This window comes from Acipenser ruthenus, chromosome 28 (assembly GCF_902713425.1).
Source record: "Acipenser ruthenus chromosome 28, fAciRut3.2 maternal haplotype, whole genome shotgun sequence".
Taxonomy (NCBI): domain Eukaryota; kingdom Metazoa; phylum Chordata; class Actinopteri; order Acipenseriformes; family Acipenseridae; genus Acipenser; species Acipenser ruthenus.
The window spans coordinates 25,773,233-25,792,575 of record NC_081216.1 but is presented as its reverse complement, the minus strand read 5'-3'; the positions used below and the strand labels follow the sequence as shown (position 1 = coordinate 25,792,575).

Sequence of the window (19,343 nt, the reverse complement as noted above, 5' to 3'; positions counted from 1 at the left end):
TACCCGAAGTGACACAGGAAGGGAAGGGATATACTCGCCACTTCCAACATTCAAATTATTAAAAGGTATCCGTGGCTTTTTGTTCAGTACAGAAAAGGCTACAGCAATCTAGGATGTCTAGCAAAGTCAACACAAAAACATGAGTGTTCACAAAGTCACTTGCTAGCCACTGTAACACTAAAAACTTTTGTACAAACCCGGATTGATGTTTAACTGGATGAGCACAAGTGTAGGGATACAATACATCACAATGATCAAGAAAGAATAACTAGTGAGGTTCTTAAACGCTTGATTGATTCTGTTCTGAACTGACATTCAGAGGGCACAACGAAGGCACCAATTCTTCAAATAGAGGTAATTATGTGGAATTACTTTCTCTGATTTGTGACTATGACAGCATGTTAAGCAATCACTTGTCAATAGCCACAGTATTCTCGGGTACCTGTAACAAGATTCTGAACGGCTTAATCTCTTCGGTGCCTCCTGTTCTTCTAGATGCAGAACAGAAGTTCAGGAAGGAAGCCAAGTACGTAGCTATAATGGTAGATTAAACAACCAATGTTGGAAACGCAGCCCAGCTGTCTTGTTTTCAGGTACTAGTATGTGACTGACAGTGGCCCGAAAGAATGGTTGTTCTGTGTAAAATTCTTTTAAAAAGACCAAATTCCCAAGACAGCCAAATTTGCAAGACAGCCACTATAATATCTATATCACATTTATTAAAAATGTGCACAGATGAATCTACCGATTAATCTACTGATTAATCAACTAATGCCCATAAATTAACCGATCAAGCCCTAATATATATATATATATATATATATATATATATATGAAACAAGCAATGTGAAAGTATAGCAGTACTTTTGTATGCTTAAATGGGCCCAATTTTGGTTGAAGAGTAATAGCAAAGGAATCTGCAATAAAGCTGGCCCACCCTGGACTGTATGTGACCAATTGCATTCTACTGCATCTTGTCAAGGGCTTAGAGAATGTAACTATGAAAACATTTCAGAAATGTGCTGTTCCTTCTATAAGAATGTACTCAAGACAAGTAAGACGTGATGATTGACATAGCAAATTGTCTGTTTGTAATTTGAGTCAACTGTTAAACAGGTCATTTGTGACAAGATGTCAGAGCAAGGTTATTGCATTTTAAAATGTCATAAACAAGCCCAGGGTGTTAAACAACAACTCTGGACCTGTTTGAACAGAACTTTTGTTTATTATTATATATATGTTGAAGGATTGTTACCTTAGACCCAAAAGATAGTTAACTACTGTATATCATGCAGAAGGTACATTGTATGTTTTTATATTATTCTTATTTAAGAGTTGTTACTAGAATCAAGCATGTCTAGGCTTAAATGTTATTTTTATGATCACATCTACAAACTGTCATATAAAAAAAGTAGTTGTAGTCAAACCTTTTTTTTTTTTTATTACAAATATTGGATAACTTCCCTTCTTGGAAAACTTTACAAATATGTATAAATATATATATATATATATATATATATATATATATATATATATATATATATATATATATATATACACTGTATGGTTCCCTGACTTGCACTTGCTGTAAGGTTGTCTTCAGTGCAGCTAGACTGTTCTCTATATTATTATTATTTATTTCTTAGCAGACACCCTTATCCAGGGCAACTTACAATTGTTACAAGATATCACATTATACACATATCACAATTTTTTTATTTTTTATTTTTTTTTTACATACAATTACCCATTTATATAGTTGAGTTTTTACTGGAGCAATCAAGGTAAAGTACCTTGCTCAAGGGTACAGCAGCAGTGTCCCCCACCTGGGATTGAACCCATGACCCTCTTGGTCAAGAGTCCAGAGCCCTAACCACTACTCCACACTGCTGTCCTATATGTGCTTCAGGTAAAACAAATGGCGTCTGCGTCTTACTCATCCCTTCATAATGATATGGTTTGGAAAGTGTACCTACAGTAGTTTGGGGTTATAGGGCACACTTCTTTGTGAGCCAGTAGAATAAAGGGGTCACAAGAAATGACAGTGTGGGTGAGTAACTAAATGATCAACTGATTAGTGAGAGAGGCATGCTAAGGTGAATTTTAATTATGGCTAAATTGTGGTATTACTCTTTCATACCCTGAACATCTGCTGCCTTCAGGAACAATGATTTATGCCCGCTATCAGCACGGCCAGCTTGCTACAGCTTATGTTACGCTTAGTAGGAGCTGATGGTGATACTCTGATGCACATGGAATGTGGAGTATGGCCAATCTATGATAAAAACAATGGGGGGATGGGCAGTTTAAACTTTTCAAGACAAATATTGACTTTACCTTTTCTTACAGACCATCTGACATTGAGCAAGGAGGCAAATTGGACGGTGAATGGCGTGGTGCTCCCTGCTGATGCGAAGCGTGGCACGACCAAGCCCAGCCTCTCGCTGCGCATGAGGAAGCTGAGTGAGAAGACTACAGTCAGGATTCTGGTTTTTAAGAATGGAGCAGGGCAGGATGGGTGTGAGGTCATTGCAGCAGTGGATCAAACAGAGAAGGTAAAATGGAGGTTTAAACCATTTCTACTGGGCATGCTCAGAATGATTCTGTTGAATTAGCCGTGAGTATTATGAACGCTGTTTTAGAGAGCTGGGCACCTTTAAGTGCATGCTGTTGTTATTTCAGCATAATTAACCTTTCTGTAACTGGGAAGAAACACAAAGATTGCTTGTGTGTTTCAAAAATGGATAAACGTTAATATGTTTTTTAATCAAAACTGTTTTAATCAGACTGTTTTGTGTAAAACATTTACATGGCTTGGCAAGTTTTCTTAGCTTCCAGGATTTTATAAGGCTTAATATTAGTAAAAATCAGTTTCAACTGGTAAATAAAAAGTTGTCAAATATACAATAATTAATGTTCTAAAGTTATATATTTCCAACAGAATGACTCTAGTCTTAACCGTGCTCAAGGAATTTCTGCTTAGGTTATCATGTTGCCACCATTATCTAAGGGTGTAGCTGCAGGTAAATGCTGTATTTGTCTTAACTTGACAGTCAGTAATTTATGTATATTTGTGTGATATAAAGCATTCTTGTTTAATTCAAATGGTTCAGCTACTGAGCTGAAAATAAAATAATCCATTTAAAATTCATAACACCTAAATAGATTGTAACCACCCGAGGTAAATAGAAACCAGAAAATTGTGTCTTTGACATTTCTCACCCCATTTCCAATCTTTCTCAGTCAATTTTCAGATTTACTATTACTCAGGTCCTTAGAGGGAATTCTAGATCTTTGTTAAGTAGATTCACAGGGCATGTTAAAATGATGCGGAAAGGGGAGGCTAGCTGAATATAACACGTGGTTATAGGCTCATTATGCTAAAGTACCTGTGTCTATACCCTGTCCTTTCACAAACACCTCACCTAAAACCCACAGTCCTGCTTTGTTAGCACCGCCATCTATGCTGTAAGAGCTTTGAATTACATCCGTTTCAGAAAATGTATCTTTTCTATTATTTTCATCCATATAACCTTATTTTAAACATAAACAGACTGTTTGCTTCAGTTTACTTGGAAAATTATTTTAAACCGTAACAGTCACACCCTGTACTTAAAGGAAGTAGAAATTGTCATTTTATTAAGCAGGGCTGGATTTGAAAACTTTATTTCAAATTAGAATTTTTTTTTTTCAGAAAGGAAATGCACTGATTGATATACTGTAGCTCCTGTGTGATTGATTGGATGAATACAGGTGTCAGATATTCTATCTGTAGTAAAATGTATTGACTGTATATATGTGAAGTCTTGACGTTTTTCATGTTTTTTTTTTATTTTATTATTATGATCAGTATATAATTTTTGAACCTATGTTCTGCGTGTCCTCTTTCAGTTTCTAGATCTTTGTACGACAAGGTTAAACCTTACCTCCCCAGCAATGACTATATATAACTGGGATGGAAAACGAACAGAGCATCTCAGCCATGGTATGCTGTATCTTCTTTTTCTTCTTCATTTTTACATTACGTTTGTGTCTTGTAAAAATGCATTTGCAGATGTATTTTTGGATTATAAAATGACCTGCAAAAGTTAGCTGTTTTATTGAAACGAGGCATTTTAAACCGTAATATATTGTTGTACATTTTTTATTTTTTTTAAAATGTAGTTTGAATCCTGAACAGGGTTTTTATCTGTATAAATACAAACTCGTTGAGGCTCTGACCCCTTTAACAATGGCAGCCTGGTCATTTTTCATACACAGCAGTTTAGTCTGCTTAACACTCGTTGCTCTAATTTAAACCCACACCCCACTCCAACCTCAACACCCTTTACAAACAGTGCAGCGATTCAGGGCTCGCAAGTAGTGAAGGATATAAACTGCATTGGAAAAGCACCAAACATCCCATGCAACTGGGCCCCATTCAGAAGCAGGAAGCGTGTGATGAGCGGAGTAGTTTTCAATATCCCCTTTAGATTCCATGCTGTTCCAAGACAGGCCCCAAACATGGGAGCTCTTGTTTCCATACACAGAACCTCTTCACTCTCAATTTAACCCAAAATCTGATGAACCCGTTACTCTATACTTGATTTCATGGAACAAAGAGTGGATATAGTTACAAATGATCACATTAACAATCACACCACTTTGGTCCACTCGCTCGAGCGGAAGACCTGCCAGCATATTTAATGCATAACTACTTCACTCAGTTTAAGGAAAGCATGACTCAGGCTCCATTCTTTAAAGTAAGGAAGAAATACTCGATTGCGTGCCTACAGCCCATGTAGTGCCAGAGTGCACCCACATATACATAATTAAAATGACCCAGGTGTTCAACAAAGACCTGGCAAGAGGTTTCTGGATCTCCTTTTATTGAAGTCCAAATAGATTACCCAGAGGTTGTTTTTTTCCTGAATAAAGCTATGTTCCATTAGGTTGCATTGTGCAAATCAACATCTTGTTCTGCAATGTTGTAATGTGTAGACCCTGCAGGCACATGCTGTCAATCTAATGGGATCACTGAAAAGCAAAGCAGCTGTGAAAGATTGCTTTAAGTACAGCAATCGTGTGCTTGTCATTCCATTCAGCAGTGAAAAAACCAAATTCAGATAGGCATCATTATTTAAGAAAATGACTGCTAAAGCACCCCTCTCATAAGCAACTCGGGGACAATAAGATTTGACGGCCAACGTGCAAACAAAAGTATACTGCAGCTGTTGAATTAATTTTATCTGAGTAACTGTTCGTTCATGAACAGCTTTTTGGTTTTAAACAGTCTATTGGAATGCTGTGCTGGTTTTTATAGAAGGGAATGTATGCTCTTTGTTGTATTAGAGTATTGCAGGATGAAATAAGTAGGAAGCCCTATTTTGGAGAAAGTGCAAAGACAAAGGTCACACTTTTCAATTGCAATAAAATGGTATAGCATTGGCAAGAAACATCCGTGTTGCAGGTAGGAGAGCACACCAGTTAATATGGGTAGTTTATTGCTAGCATTACAGTTTTTATATGATTTTGACATGAAATTGGGGACTATCATGGCATTAAATGCTTGACATTCATTTTTATCACAAAGACCTGCTGATGAATGTTATTGGAGTGAAACTGTTGGATTAAGGTGTTGTGTCATTATAATGTACTCCAGTAGGGGCTGTTGAATAACCTTTGGTGCCAGTAAAATATTATTTCTTTCTTTCATCTAACCTCCTTGGCAGGAGACTCTGTTATAGAAAACCTCATGCTTCATGCAGTTTTATCAGAACAATGAAAGGAGGTTTCAGCAAGGCTGGTTCCAATTCATCTGTGATAAATGAGAAGATAAGGCAATCAGTGCACACCATGACACTCTGTGCAGCTAGTTAGGCACACTTCAAAACTACTCAGGTGTGCTCATGAATCCTACAGTTGGGGGGGCTCGCTATATATACACCCAGTATGGTGGCCACTAGTCATGTAGCAGTTTGCTCTTCTTAAGAGCTTCCACAGGTCACAACATGAATAAAAAGCAAATCAAAGAAATTAGCCCAGTGCTGGTTCAAGAACTGGTTTTAAGTGAAATCTCGGTACACATGGATATAAGTTTATTTTCTTTCTTTTGTTTCAAACGTCTTTTCTTCTGCAGTTCCGTTGCTTGACAGCTGTCTGCAAAATTCCATTACTCCATTGCGTGGACCTGCGTGGGTGTCTAAGGGAGAAGGGTTCAGTCCATCAGGAGCTAAAATGTACATCCAAGGAGTGCTGGGGGCCTTGCATCAAAAGCTGAAGCCTGCCAAGGAGTATAGTAAGCAGGTAAGTTGTAATAAAAAAAATAAAAATAATAATTAAAAACGGTATCAAGTTTTTCAGTTGCCATAATTCTAAAATAAATTGATTAGCATTCTGTCATTGACTGCATGTGACACGTATTGCTTGTGTTTCAGTACCCAGTGGGGGCCAAAATAGTTCCTCTGTGATCTCTAGGCCAACAATAATGATGCTAATTGTATGTGTCTTTCAGTATACGATGTCATGTGTCTTGTCTCTCTCTTTTTTTTTTTTTTTTCCCCTTGCTACTCACTGGGCTTTGCTGAAAACAGTTCATACTCATTGGAATCATTTGAGAGCTTTTGTGTCTCTCTGAAAATAAACCGACAGACCCCTACCATTCTTACAATGCATTTGTCAATATACAGTTTAAATACACATAGCACAACAACATTCTCCCTGCTGCTTTATTAAAATTGTTATGCTATGAGATCAGATATAAGATGTCACATTTTGACTCATGGGATGTGTTTTTTTTCTCTCTCTGGAGGGAGTATACTGTTATTTTTACAACATGTGCGATTTTCAAAATGTCATAGTTTATGTTGCTGCAGAAACATTACAGAGTGTATTTTATGGAAAATCTGATCTATACAAATCTATCCAAGTGTACTATACAGTATAGAAGAATATAATAATAATTCATAACAATAATAATAATAATAATAATAATAATAATAATAATAATAATAATAAAAATTATTATTATTATTATTATTATTATTATTATTATTATTATTATTTTAGATATTATGACAAATTCTAGCTAAGTCTTTTAAATATAGTACAATACAACTTATACAATACAACTTATTTTTGTTTGAGAATCTTAAAAAAGAGAAATTTGTATTCAGCATTGTGTCACTGATTTTTATATAATCTTACAACCACACATTTGCAGAGACAGAGATCTTTAACTGGCAGACTTATTTGTGTGTGTGTGTGTGTGTGTGTGTTTTTCTTGCGGCCATTAGTCCTTTCTCTTGGAGGAAAGAAAAAACAAGTATTCTGTTGTTTTGTGTTAATACAGAGTTAAATGCAGTTAACACTTTCAGTGGCAGAGCTGTCTCCTCTCATTAGCATTCCCATTACACGGTTCTTGTGTTGGTGGGGGTGTTGAAGCTGGAATGCCATTGTGAGCTGTTTTACTGTTTGGGGACAAACACTGCTGTGGAAGGAACGTGTGAAAAGGCCATAGCACTGTGAGTGAATGAGGGAGGCTGTGTTTACTGGCTGCTGCAAGCTGGGGAGCTGTCAATCACAGCCACTGCACAGCTATAGAGCTGCAAAAAAGAGGCAGCCGCAACTACCTTTTAATATAAAACGTATATCTTTCTAAACACAGGCTCCACTTTTTATTCAGAGTCATAGTAGTTTCAGTTTTGGCTAGGAGATATTCAGGGCATTAAAAATGCACCTCAATATTAAATATATGACCCCTCAAAAGGCTTAAAATACAGTGGATAATTACACCCTAATCTTTGTTCATGGACAGTAAGTTGTTTTAGTGGTCACCAATTAACATATTGTGCACAGTCGTTGGTCCTTTTTTAAAATAATTTCGATCTAAAGTTCAAATTGTTCTGCAATAAAAATATCACACTGTTCAAGTGCTTTTTTTTGTGGTGACCTTATAAATGCTTTCTGCATACTGTGTTCTATTTCCCTCAGAATATCAGTCTGTACAGCTGGCTCTATATACAATAGAAAGACAAGACATCCCAATTAGGTCGACAAAAGTTTTCATAACTATAATTTGTAGATGGAAATGTTTTAGGGTGCAATTTTTATTTTACATTTTCACTTTCAAAAGATTTTAGAAATTATGTATTGTGAAATTGTCTTTTACATAATGTATGTAAATATTACATTTAATTAGTTTGAAATGATTTTACTATTAAAAAGTACACTCTAATAATGATTATTATGCATATAGCAGTCTATATGTTTCAGTTAGAATAGACAGTCACATATAAGAGCACCTTAAACTGGGGTCTGCTTTAGGTACCATGCCTGGAGCAGGCCTAACATCAGTTAAATGAAGTGAAAATTGCATTCTTGTCTTGATAGATATGAAAATGGAATTTCTGGACACAAAATAGATACAATTGTCACTTTTTAAAAAGGTGTCAGCAATTTGCTTTAGCGAGTAAGGTGCATGACAGAAAACTTGTGATCTGCGCAATCAATAAAAAGGCTTCAATTACACCTGCTTCATTACACTTCTAATAAGAGGCTATAGATCTGCGCCACATAGTATCCTTTTTGTTGTCAGCTAATACAACACTGCCACCTAGAGCCTGAATAGCAGTAGTAGAAAACATAACAGCTGGCTAGTATGTGAGTACAGTACAAGACTGCTGTCAATGTTAGATGCTTTTTTAAAAAGTATTATTATTATTATTATTATTATTATTATTATTATTATTATTATTATTATTATTATTATTATTATTATTATTATTATTATTATTATTATTATTGAGGCTGTGTAGTCCAGTGGTTAAAGAAACAGGCTTGTAACCAGGAGATCCCTGGTTCAAATCCCACCTCAGCCACTGACTCATTGTGTGACCCTGAGCAAGTCACTTAACCTCCTTCTGCTCCGTCTTTCGGGTGAGATGTAATTGTAAGTGACTCTGCAGCTGATGCATAGTTCACACACCCTAGTCTCTGTAAGTCGCCTTGGATAAAGGCGTCTGCTAAATAAACAAATAATAATAATTATTATTGGGAACCCGAGTGTCACTAGAGTTTGTATCATTTTCGCAACCTGTCTGGTTTGATTTCTCCTGTCTAGCCCAGATTCCATGGTAACTAGTGTTTTTTTTTGTATTAAAAAATGTTACATGATTTTTCCATTTGCCATTCTACTCTTTCTGTTTCCTAACAATGATCATTAGGAAGTGTGTTATTTTCCCAGGCTGGAGTGTAAGGATATTTTGGCCTAGTTTGATTTCAAGGCATTACAAAAAAGAAAGAAAAAAAATAAATTACTTTAGGATTCATTTAGGAATTATTAGGAACAAGTACATTTTTTCTGTGTCCATACAAACAAAATGGCATTTGGTAGATATTTATAATTTTCCGAATTACGTTTTTTAATGTCATTATTACATTATGGCAAGAAAATTGAGAGCAGGTTATATTGAGTAATGGGTTATATGCGTTACATGCAATTCACACAGGATAATCAGTGTCTTTTACAATTCTGTATTAACACGAGCCCTCCACAGTCACCTTCCATTCAAGCTACTCAGCTTCTGTCTGTACCTTTTGCAGCCTACATGAATCACTGAGCACACTCCTTTGGAAAACTAATGGTTTGGAGTGTGGAGTAATGGTGCAGCAGTGTGGAGTAGTGGTTAGGGCTCTGGACTCTTGACCGGATAGTCGAGGGTTCAATCCCCGGTGGGGGACACTGCTGCTGTACCCTTGAGCAAGGTACTTTACCCAGATTGCTCCAGTAAAAACCCAGCTGTATAAATGGGTAATTGTATGTAAAAAATAATGTGAAAAAAAAAAATAATAATAATAATGTAATTAAATGTAAAAAAATAATGAGATATCTTGTAACAATTGTAAGTCGCCCTGGATAAGGGCGTCTGCTAAGAAATAAATAATAATAATAATAATAATAATGGTAGTATATATATACAGCATATTGTTTATACACTGCTTTTATCACTAATGCACACAGTGCATCTTGAATATCAGCATACTACAGCTCTGGCCACAAGTTTAGCATCACCTACAATTTTAGGATTGAGACATAATTAAAAAAAATAAAAATTGCATGAGCAAAATCTTTTGATCTTTTATTTAACTTCATGAAATCTAAGAAACGACAAATTTATATTGCAAAAGTGTACCAGAATCCATAATTGTAGTACAGTATTTCATGTCACATATTTTTTGTTTGACGTTTTTTTGTTAAGTATATGGAAAGATACAAAGCGGTATGTCATTCAGTATGTTAATGTAACATTATTCAGCCACTTTCATTCGACTTTATGAAGCAAAATGAGTTAATTCTACAGGGTGATGCAAAACCTTTTGGCCATAGCTGTACTACTGTACATAACAGAGGGTCTGGCGAGTATAAATAGGATCATACCAGGAGTTTTTGTCAAGTTGGTTTTTCAACTACATAATAAACTTGTATTTGTTTCTTTAACTCAATTATTTACTGGTGGTTTACAATCAAAACATTTTACATTTAACACATGCATATGTATATAGAATATCGTACTGGATGCTATATGTGGACATACTGACCGTTCTGACAGTGAAAGGATGAAAATCAGTGTGTCTCTATACTACTTAGAATATATTGTTACATTACAATAATTAAATAATTGTTCATTTTAATGGGATGTCATTTCTATCAGATACGAAATATCTGATACAATATGAAGGTCTACTATGTAGACATGCACTCAAGAACTAGCGTACCCCCCATCACAGTACTGTATACTTGCATATTTTACAATTCTCTTTATTCTCTTCCAGGCTAACCTATGGGGTTGGCATTTTATCACGAAAAACGAAAGCAATAATAACATCCAGTAATTAAAGTACTTAAACATGATTCACTTGGGGGTATGTCTTCTGTTGTATAAATGGTGACTGAGCTGTGTACCCAAGCTTAGGCACTATTAGGATTAATAAGCAAAAAGCAGGCCAAGATAAATCATTGTAGCAGCCTGTAGCACCTGTGGAATAATGAATGGATAATGAGTATTAAAAGCATTTAAAACAGCTTTATAAACTGTTAGTAGTTTATAATAGATCTTCAAGGGGTAGGGCCATTGAGCATTTCAGTTGGGAAAAACATAAATTTTGCCTGATAATGAAATAAGTCAGGTGCAGGTATTTACTACTACTACTGTTATTATTATTATTATTATTATTATTATTATTATTATTATTATAACTGGAATTACCTTTATTTTGCTGCTTGCACTCTGTTTGCCCTTATTCTATGCTGTTGTTTTGTGTCTAGCAGACATATAAACCTGAGTTTTGTCAGGATTTCTCAAAATGTCACTGAACAAAGAGCATTATGTCTAGCTAAATACCCCCATGTCAAAATATATTAAATTCAATATCAATTCAGCCGTTCTCGTTAGAATACAGTTTGCAGTCATGTTGGAGCAATATTTTGACATTAACTTATAGGAACCTTTGTGCTATATATCTGTATCAGGGTGCAAGAATTGTGTTATGTTTTGGCAGAGCACTGTGTAGGACCTGGATTCATGTTCACCTGTCAAAACCGTGTCTGGTACTGCAGCATGCCAATCTTAAAGGGTAGTTCTGTTAAGCAACTAATACATACTTTTCCAATAGTAACTTTTGTGTAAGAAATACCACAAAGAGCAATTGTGTCTTACACCCACTAGGGGAAAAGTGGTGCAGGGGGATCGGTAACCGTTACACGCTGTTGTCACACACACCGGGGGACCATGTACTTAGAGTTTAGACATGATTGTGGGAGCTCCTTGGAGGCCACAGGGGCACTAATCTGAATTTTCAAGTCTCCAGGATATGATAACAGGAACAAAATATGTACAATGTGAATCTACGGAAAAAGAAAACTACAGTAGTTTTGGTAACTGTGATAATTCCTACCCCCACCAATTGCTCTTTTAATATGTATTTCTCAGGAAGTACAAAGCTGATACATGCACTGAGCTTTTGAAATAGAGATGCATTATTTACATTTTTGCAGATAACAATAACCACTTTAATCTTTTTCTTATTTTTTTTTTTCTATCAGCCTCTTCCTTGTTTTGGCATCAGTATATCATCATGATATTATTTAAATTGTCTCAAATAGGAGATGCTATAAACTATATTATCTCTTTTAATTGTATGCTGTTTGCATTTAGCACACAGAGAAGAAAAAAAAACACCAAAGTGCCCACCCGCTAACTACTGTGTTACATAAACACATACAGTAGCATCCCAGGGTGAGAAATAACAGACTACCCACTGAAATTTACTGTCCATTTCTTCCCCAGCTGCAGGCCAAAAACAAAATGAGGTTGTCTTGAATGACAGGACAGGCACTCGTCGAACTTCACAGGCAGCAGAGCGTTTTGGGGGTTTACAAATCTGCCTGTTTCTTTCTTTGTTGAACAAAATATCCCCTGGCTTTGGACATGCCAGTCGCCTTTATCCTTTCAAAATAATACAGTGTGAAGAAAGGATCTGTATTAAATAAATGATAGAAACGCTTTTTCTCCTAATACTTCTGTGAGGCTCTGTTGTGTTACACTGGTTGGTCTTAAATTGCACAGTTTTCAGAGCTAATCAAGTGTAGGAAATGGAAAGTGTTTTACAGATAAATTTATTACAGTGTAGACATAGTATATACGGTATACTGTACACAGGATATGAGAACAGAGACCCTGATGTGGGTTTGCAGACTGTACAGATGACATGCATTGATTCAGGCCCAGCGAGGTGGGATGTGTTATATAGAATCCATTTAACAGGGGCATTTGATTTGCCAAACCTGTGTTATATGTGGTTTCAATTACTTACGTACATTGTGTATGTCTTATATGCATCTATCTAATCTAATTTTAGCCATTTCTAAAACATATTTTATTGCTTATATCTAAAATGGTAATGCCGCCTTGAACAGCTGTGCATATAAAGAGCATTTTATTAAATTACTGTTAAAGAGAGCCATCATAGAGTTTTCGTAGGCAGAGTGTTCATGTTTGTGAGTGAAAGTATAAATCAATTGAACATGGACCTATGGACCAAGAACTGCATTGTTGGTAGTAAGAACCTGGCTGGGTTTTTAATATTTTGCTCATGGTTATGTTTTTGTGTTGCAAATGATCGTCTGTTCGTGGTACAGATGTCAAGGAGAACATTAGGATTCTGTATGGCAATGTCTGAACATCCTGCCCCATCTGTGTCAGTATCGCAGCTTTGAAGTGTGCGGAGCTTCATATTTTGTAGGATTGGTGTTCCTGTGCAGAACATTGTTTGATGCCAGAATTCCTACTTGTAACCTAAAGGAAGGTTAACAATACATTGCAGGTTACCGCATTTTATTTTAATGCTATTCAAACGTCACTTCCCTGATTAAAGCAGAAGTGTGCTGAAGTTAAAAGTCATTTCTTGATGTACTGTATATTTTTTAAATTAGCCACTGTGAAAAAAAAGTCCAGGCATTTCCACATTAGCTGATGCCAGTTAAAGTCATGTTGTCTTAAAGAATGCCATGAAATTAGACCTCAACCTTTTGCTTGCTGTCACTTGTCATCTGTGTGAGCATCTTAGTACAGAAAGCCTTAGACCATGCAAACAGTCATGTGTGCAAGGCCAGCCATCTTTGGAAGATCCTATTACGTGTGTTCTATATACTTTTCTATTGTATTTGCTTGGAAATTGATCTGCCTTGCTTACTGACTAGTCTTCTGAAAGGACTTGTGAAGGTATGAAAGCATATCAGAGTCAGTGCCCAATGCTTCACATACAGCAGAAGCTTCAGTGCACAGTGCAATTCCCTATCTCACTGCTGAAAATAAGCCTTGAGCAAAAGCTTTTGAAACCAAGCAGTATAAGCAAAAATGAAATAGTGCTGATCACAGGTGCTGTTCAGGACTCTGCTCTGAACAACTTCAAATAATCAAGAACACTACACCGAAACTTAAATATCAGTTATAAAGAAATTATTGAAGGGTCATTATAGTGTATGCTGGATTGTGATCCTTGAAAATATTGCTAAACAACTTATTTTTCTATATATACAATCTGCAATTTATAGGATTATTTCTGTGTTAGACACACTTAATTTAAATGTCAATAATATAAGTTCATGTAATATTTAATATCAAAAGTAAACTGGTCAGATTTGTTTTCTGAATCTAAAAGTCAGGCTTCAATATGCAAATCAGCCACAGCATTAGAACGATGAAGTGCATGAGTTTGTGTTACTTTTTCAACACTTGTAAAGTAAGAATTCTATTTTTTAAATGATATCCTGCCAGCTTTTTCACAATCCATTAATTTCTGGATCAAACATCAGAAGGATGTCAGAACAGTGAAATTCCTGTAAGACGCAGATGTCAGGATCAAAAGTCAGAGACATTCTCAGAGCAGCAGGGAGGCGTGCTTGCTAGACCTGAAACGTAACAATTAGTAACTGCCATGTGACATTCCCTATACCCTGTCAATGCTTCTGTAAAGTTTCAGACATGCTGAAAAGACTGAGCGGGTACTTTTCTTCACTTGAATTAAAAAGAACCCTTTGAACCCTCTGTGGCTTAAAATACTGCAAAGTTAAATGCTTGTTTACCACATCGGTTCTAGTAAGGTCATGTTCTGTTAACTGTCTAGCTGAATTATTCTGGAGTACTACAAAGCTAAATAAAAATAAATACACAAAATACATATTTACTGGCTTTTTAATAGTATTGTGTATTTATATTACTGATGTACAATTAAATAGATGCAGATGAGCTATGACAAAAATATATCCTAAAGCTTAAACTTGCGTTTTATATGCAATAAACAGAGATGACTGAGAGAAAAAAAAGTATGATAAAAATAATAATAATAATAATAATAATAATAATAATAATAATAATAATAATAATAATACTGTCTTTTGGGAAAGCAATGTTTCTTGCATCATTTGTTTAAATATATTTGACCAGATGGTCTGTTATGCCTGTAGGCCAGTTAAAACTGGCTATGAACCAAGTGGGTCAATTTTACAAGATGTGTATTGAAGTTAATCTCTATAATTCATCTCTAATAAGCACACATCAAATTAATATTTCTATTTACACTTATTATATACAATATGGTGTTTCATCATGTGCTGTGTTTAATTTCCGTCTACCTGCTTGTTTAATGAGCTTTGGATCTTATTCAGGTGTTGATCAACAAGAGGTCAAATTTGAAATATAGAGATAATATCAATATATGATTTAATCTGCATGTTTCAGTGTTCATACAGTAAACTCATCTGCAAATGAAAATGATTCAGTATGCATTTGCTCAATAGTCTGTAAGCCATGTTATATAAATAGACGCATGCATGATGCAGGGTTATTTCAAAGGAGGGAATGAGAGCAGCTTTAATACCATTTTGTATCTTCTCCAAGGGGATAAGCCAGAATGACATACGTAATCACAGTACACAATACTCGACTTGGATTGATGTTAAAGTTACATTTGATTCCTTCAGACATCTTCAGTTTAATATGTCATGAGGTAACTCTGTATGTGTTTATCTTCTGAAATAGACTCAACGTTAAGGTTCACCCCATTTTGTATGCTCCATTTCCCAGAAAATGATTTATTATCAATGCAAATTATTACCATGAAAGAGATCACCCTTCCTGTTGCATAAGGAATTGCTGTACCAACATCCAGATTGAAATTAAAATAAATAAATAAAATCAGTAGCATATATCACATTAGCATAACAATGATTGTATTGTGTTAATTCCATAGGAAACTATAAGCTTAATTGTATGAAATAATATTCATTCTAAGTGGGGACCCATATCAAGAATCAATATACTGCAAAAACATTGTAAAGTCTAAAGAGGTATGGTAAAGCATATTATAAAACATAGCAAACTATGGTAAACTACAGTATGGTAAATGCATTGTAGAACCATGTGGATTTTAAAAAGCTTCAAATAAATAACTTGGGAGGTTAATTTGAAAGCTCCTGGTTCATGTAGAGATCCTAAACGGAAAGGAGTGAACATTTTGACTTTTTTTGTTTAGCCGAACACCTGTTTGTGAGGTTTATATTTACCTGTGTTAATTATCTAGGAGTGAGTGTTGTGAAGAGTGATTAGATGACAGTGTTTTTTTGTGTATACAATGGAAGCCCATGAAGTGTGGAAAAGAAGCATTAGTATTTCCCAGCAGGGGAAGGAAATTAGGCTGGCATTCATTATCTATGCCATTTTCTCTTTGCAATTTATTCTGTTACTTTGTTTTCATATCACATATGCATCATGAGAAAGCCTGAGCTGCATAATTGTGTGCATTTTACCTTTGGCATGCACACCGTTTTTACATGAAATGTTGTCTTCATGTTGTCTTCATGTGGACATTTTTTTTAACCCTTTAGTGTCAAGATCTCCAGTTTGGTATCTATTCTTCAATTTGAAATTTATATTAGGACAAAATATTTTTGAGCGTGCTAGTTTTATTTCAAATCAGCGTTTGTATCGTTCTGCATGGCATTTGCATTTTATAAAGCAAAATGAAATTATTTCAAAATCAAAATACATTCCTTTCCCTTTTGAAATCCTTGGGTTTTAAAAGATGTTGTATAAATGGGTGAAATAGTGTAGTATGTGTCTAACAAAAATACACACAGAAATGCAGTAAAAGCAAATAAGTCACTGAATTAGGCATATTGTTATATTAAAATCATAGTTTAAAAGAAAATGTGTATCAAAAATTAAGAGATGATGACAAATGGCAACAACAAAATTCATAAATGATAGGAGGTCCAGTTTTTCGCCATAACCTGGCCTTTGAATGAGATACGGATTCAGTCTGACACCCACGATCAACTAAAGCCCCTTTCAAAAAAGCTGGAATGAAATAAAACACTATCAATATTTCAAAAACATGTCTGAAACACAAAGGCATTTTATCGACAGGAATTTAAATTGCTGTCAAAATACTGAAGTGTAATTTATCTCAATAAACGTGTAAGCCAAATCTTTATTTAACCCTTTGTTTAAAACTCATCATGGAAGTAAGGGCTGCATTAGGTATTGTAATACTGGCTTGAGCTTGCTGGATCATATGCATACAGAATACAGTATGATGCAGTATGTTTGAGTGACGTTACATTAACCATCCATTATTTGTCAGTTAAATTGATCTTTTTTATATATAAATATTCTAATAGTAATTATTGTAGCGTCTGAATGTGCATCTTGGTTGAGACAGTAATCCACAGCACTGAAACTTCACACGCAAGGTAAAAACACATAGTAAAGCCTCAGTGTTACAGCGCTCAGGATATCAAAGCTTTCTTCCTTTGTGGTGCAGAGTCACAAAAATACATCAGACCTTGCATCAAGGGGATTAGAGATCTCCGTGGCCTGTGTTCTAGCATACAGAGAGAGAATGGAGATGTTTAGTGAACACCTGCCATGGTGTCAATAGAGAGGCTATGAACTGAAATCACTCCAAGTATGAGGACTGATGAAGGGGTGCAGGCTTTCATGCTGACTCCATTCTCAGTTTTAAAGGAGGGGCTGCTTTATACACCCAAACTCAAATTACACGTGGGGTTCTTGCACTGCTTGTCTTTGTACATGGCTGGTATATAAATATTTTTTTGTATTTTGTTTCTTTCCATTTGTTGTGATTGGGATTGGCTTCGGATTTTGTACACAAACCTCATTTTGTGTTTATGCTTTTGGAATGTGTGCCTATTATTCAGAAATCTTCCTAGATATTAATATATTTTATTGCAGTTACAAAATGCCATTTGGAATAGCCTGTTCAGTGTAATACACATTGACATAATGATTCTTCTTTAACTTGTGAAATAATCGATATTTTATTTAACTCTCTTTTTTTTTTTTTTTTTAGCACAATGTAGACTCGGTAGAGAATTGAAATTGTAGTATGATCCCTTACAGATGATTTTAAAAAGCTTTGTATAATAAGTAGTACTGTCGGTTGCTTTTTTTTGTGTGTGTGCATGTATCACATTTATTAATAGTTTATTTCAAATGACTCTACTCTACATTTGTTGAATGGCATCTGATGATTTGGTGTTCCGATCCACATCAGGCAATATGTACAATAACACAGTGAATCTAGAGCACTGCTGTAGGCAGTGAGTTGCATAACATTTGACAAGGCATTTGAAATGCTGCTTTTTCAATGTTATTCATCATTGAATGTATTGAAGTGCCTGGAACTCCAGCAGAGGACACAAGACGAGAAATCTTGTAAATAGAGAGGGTTTAAATTATAAATAAGGATTGATCTGCTGTGCAATCATTTACTTTAGATTGATTCAGTTTAGAGTAAATATAAGCTTAATGACATTTTTGTTCCATGCAAAGGAGACTTTAAATAATAATTGTAGCCTGTTAGCTTGCATTAAATACCTGTTATAATTCAAAATATAAATATGCCCTATGTTTTAAAATGTGGTTATTAGGATACACTGAGCACAATAACTTTACTGCAGGAGTAAGCCATTCATGCACAGCCTCTTTTAATTAACTTTGTCTAATAATACTGGACACAGTTTCTATGACTTGAAAGTCACTGTTTGTAATAAAACATTTCAGTGACACTGCAAATGGAAATTTCTTCTTTTTGTAATGTGTAAAAGAAGGTGATGGGGATTTAAACTTTCCAGTGTGACAGGAATCCAACACCTAGGACAAAGTGGGACTGACTAATTCAACTGTAATAAAATTCTAATGAAAAAGAAAGCTCATACTGGTGCAAAAACGTTTCAGATGATTTAAAGAAAGACCTGCGACTGCACACATTAAGCCACAGGCACTGTGCGCATACTGCAATCAAAAACATAAACAAAATAGAAACTGCTTACAAGGAAAAAGCAGTTATTCAGACAAGCACTGTTTCCAAAACAGGGTTACATCATAGAAACACAGTCATGTAGTTAATTCAGCCAACAGCAATACATCTGTTCAAATAAAATAAAACAATTTGATATACTTCTTTTTTTCGTTGTTGTTGTATAGAGCCTAAAAAATTTCACCAAATATAAATGCTAAGCTATCAAGATGCATCATGACAACATTAGCATTCAATTTTAAAAACAAAATCCCCACAAACAAGGACAGGACACTGCTGGAAATGAGATGCTACTTTTCATGGTCTCTCTTGTCATTAATTCAAATTAAATTCACCTTCTGATTTTTGATGCAATAAACTTGGTATCTCAGGACAAGCCATCTGGAAATGTTTTTTTTCGAGGGTAGGATTTTAAAATGAGTAGAAATTCTGTCTTTTATTGTTATACTCACCTAATCTAAATT

General features: G+C 35.1%; 1 protein-coding gene across 1 annotated transcript in view; it reads left to right on the top strand.

The window, feature by feature from the left end:
• The window catches only part of LOC117434787 (doublecortin domain-containing protein 1-like), a 79,957-nt gene that overhangs the window by 13,340 nt on the left and 47,274 nt on the right, over nt 1-19,343 (top strand). Inside the window, exons 6-8 of the mRNA XM_059002944.1 lie at nt 2,350-2,555; nt 3,892-3,985; nt 6,119-6,285. Coding sequence (XP_058858927.1) covers nt 2,350-2,555; nt 3,892-3,985; nt 6,119-6,285 — 467 coding nt within the window. The remainder of the gene's footprint in view (nt 1-2,349; nt 2,556-3,891; nt 3,986-6,118; nt 6,286-19,343) is intronic.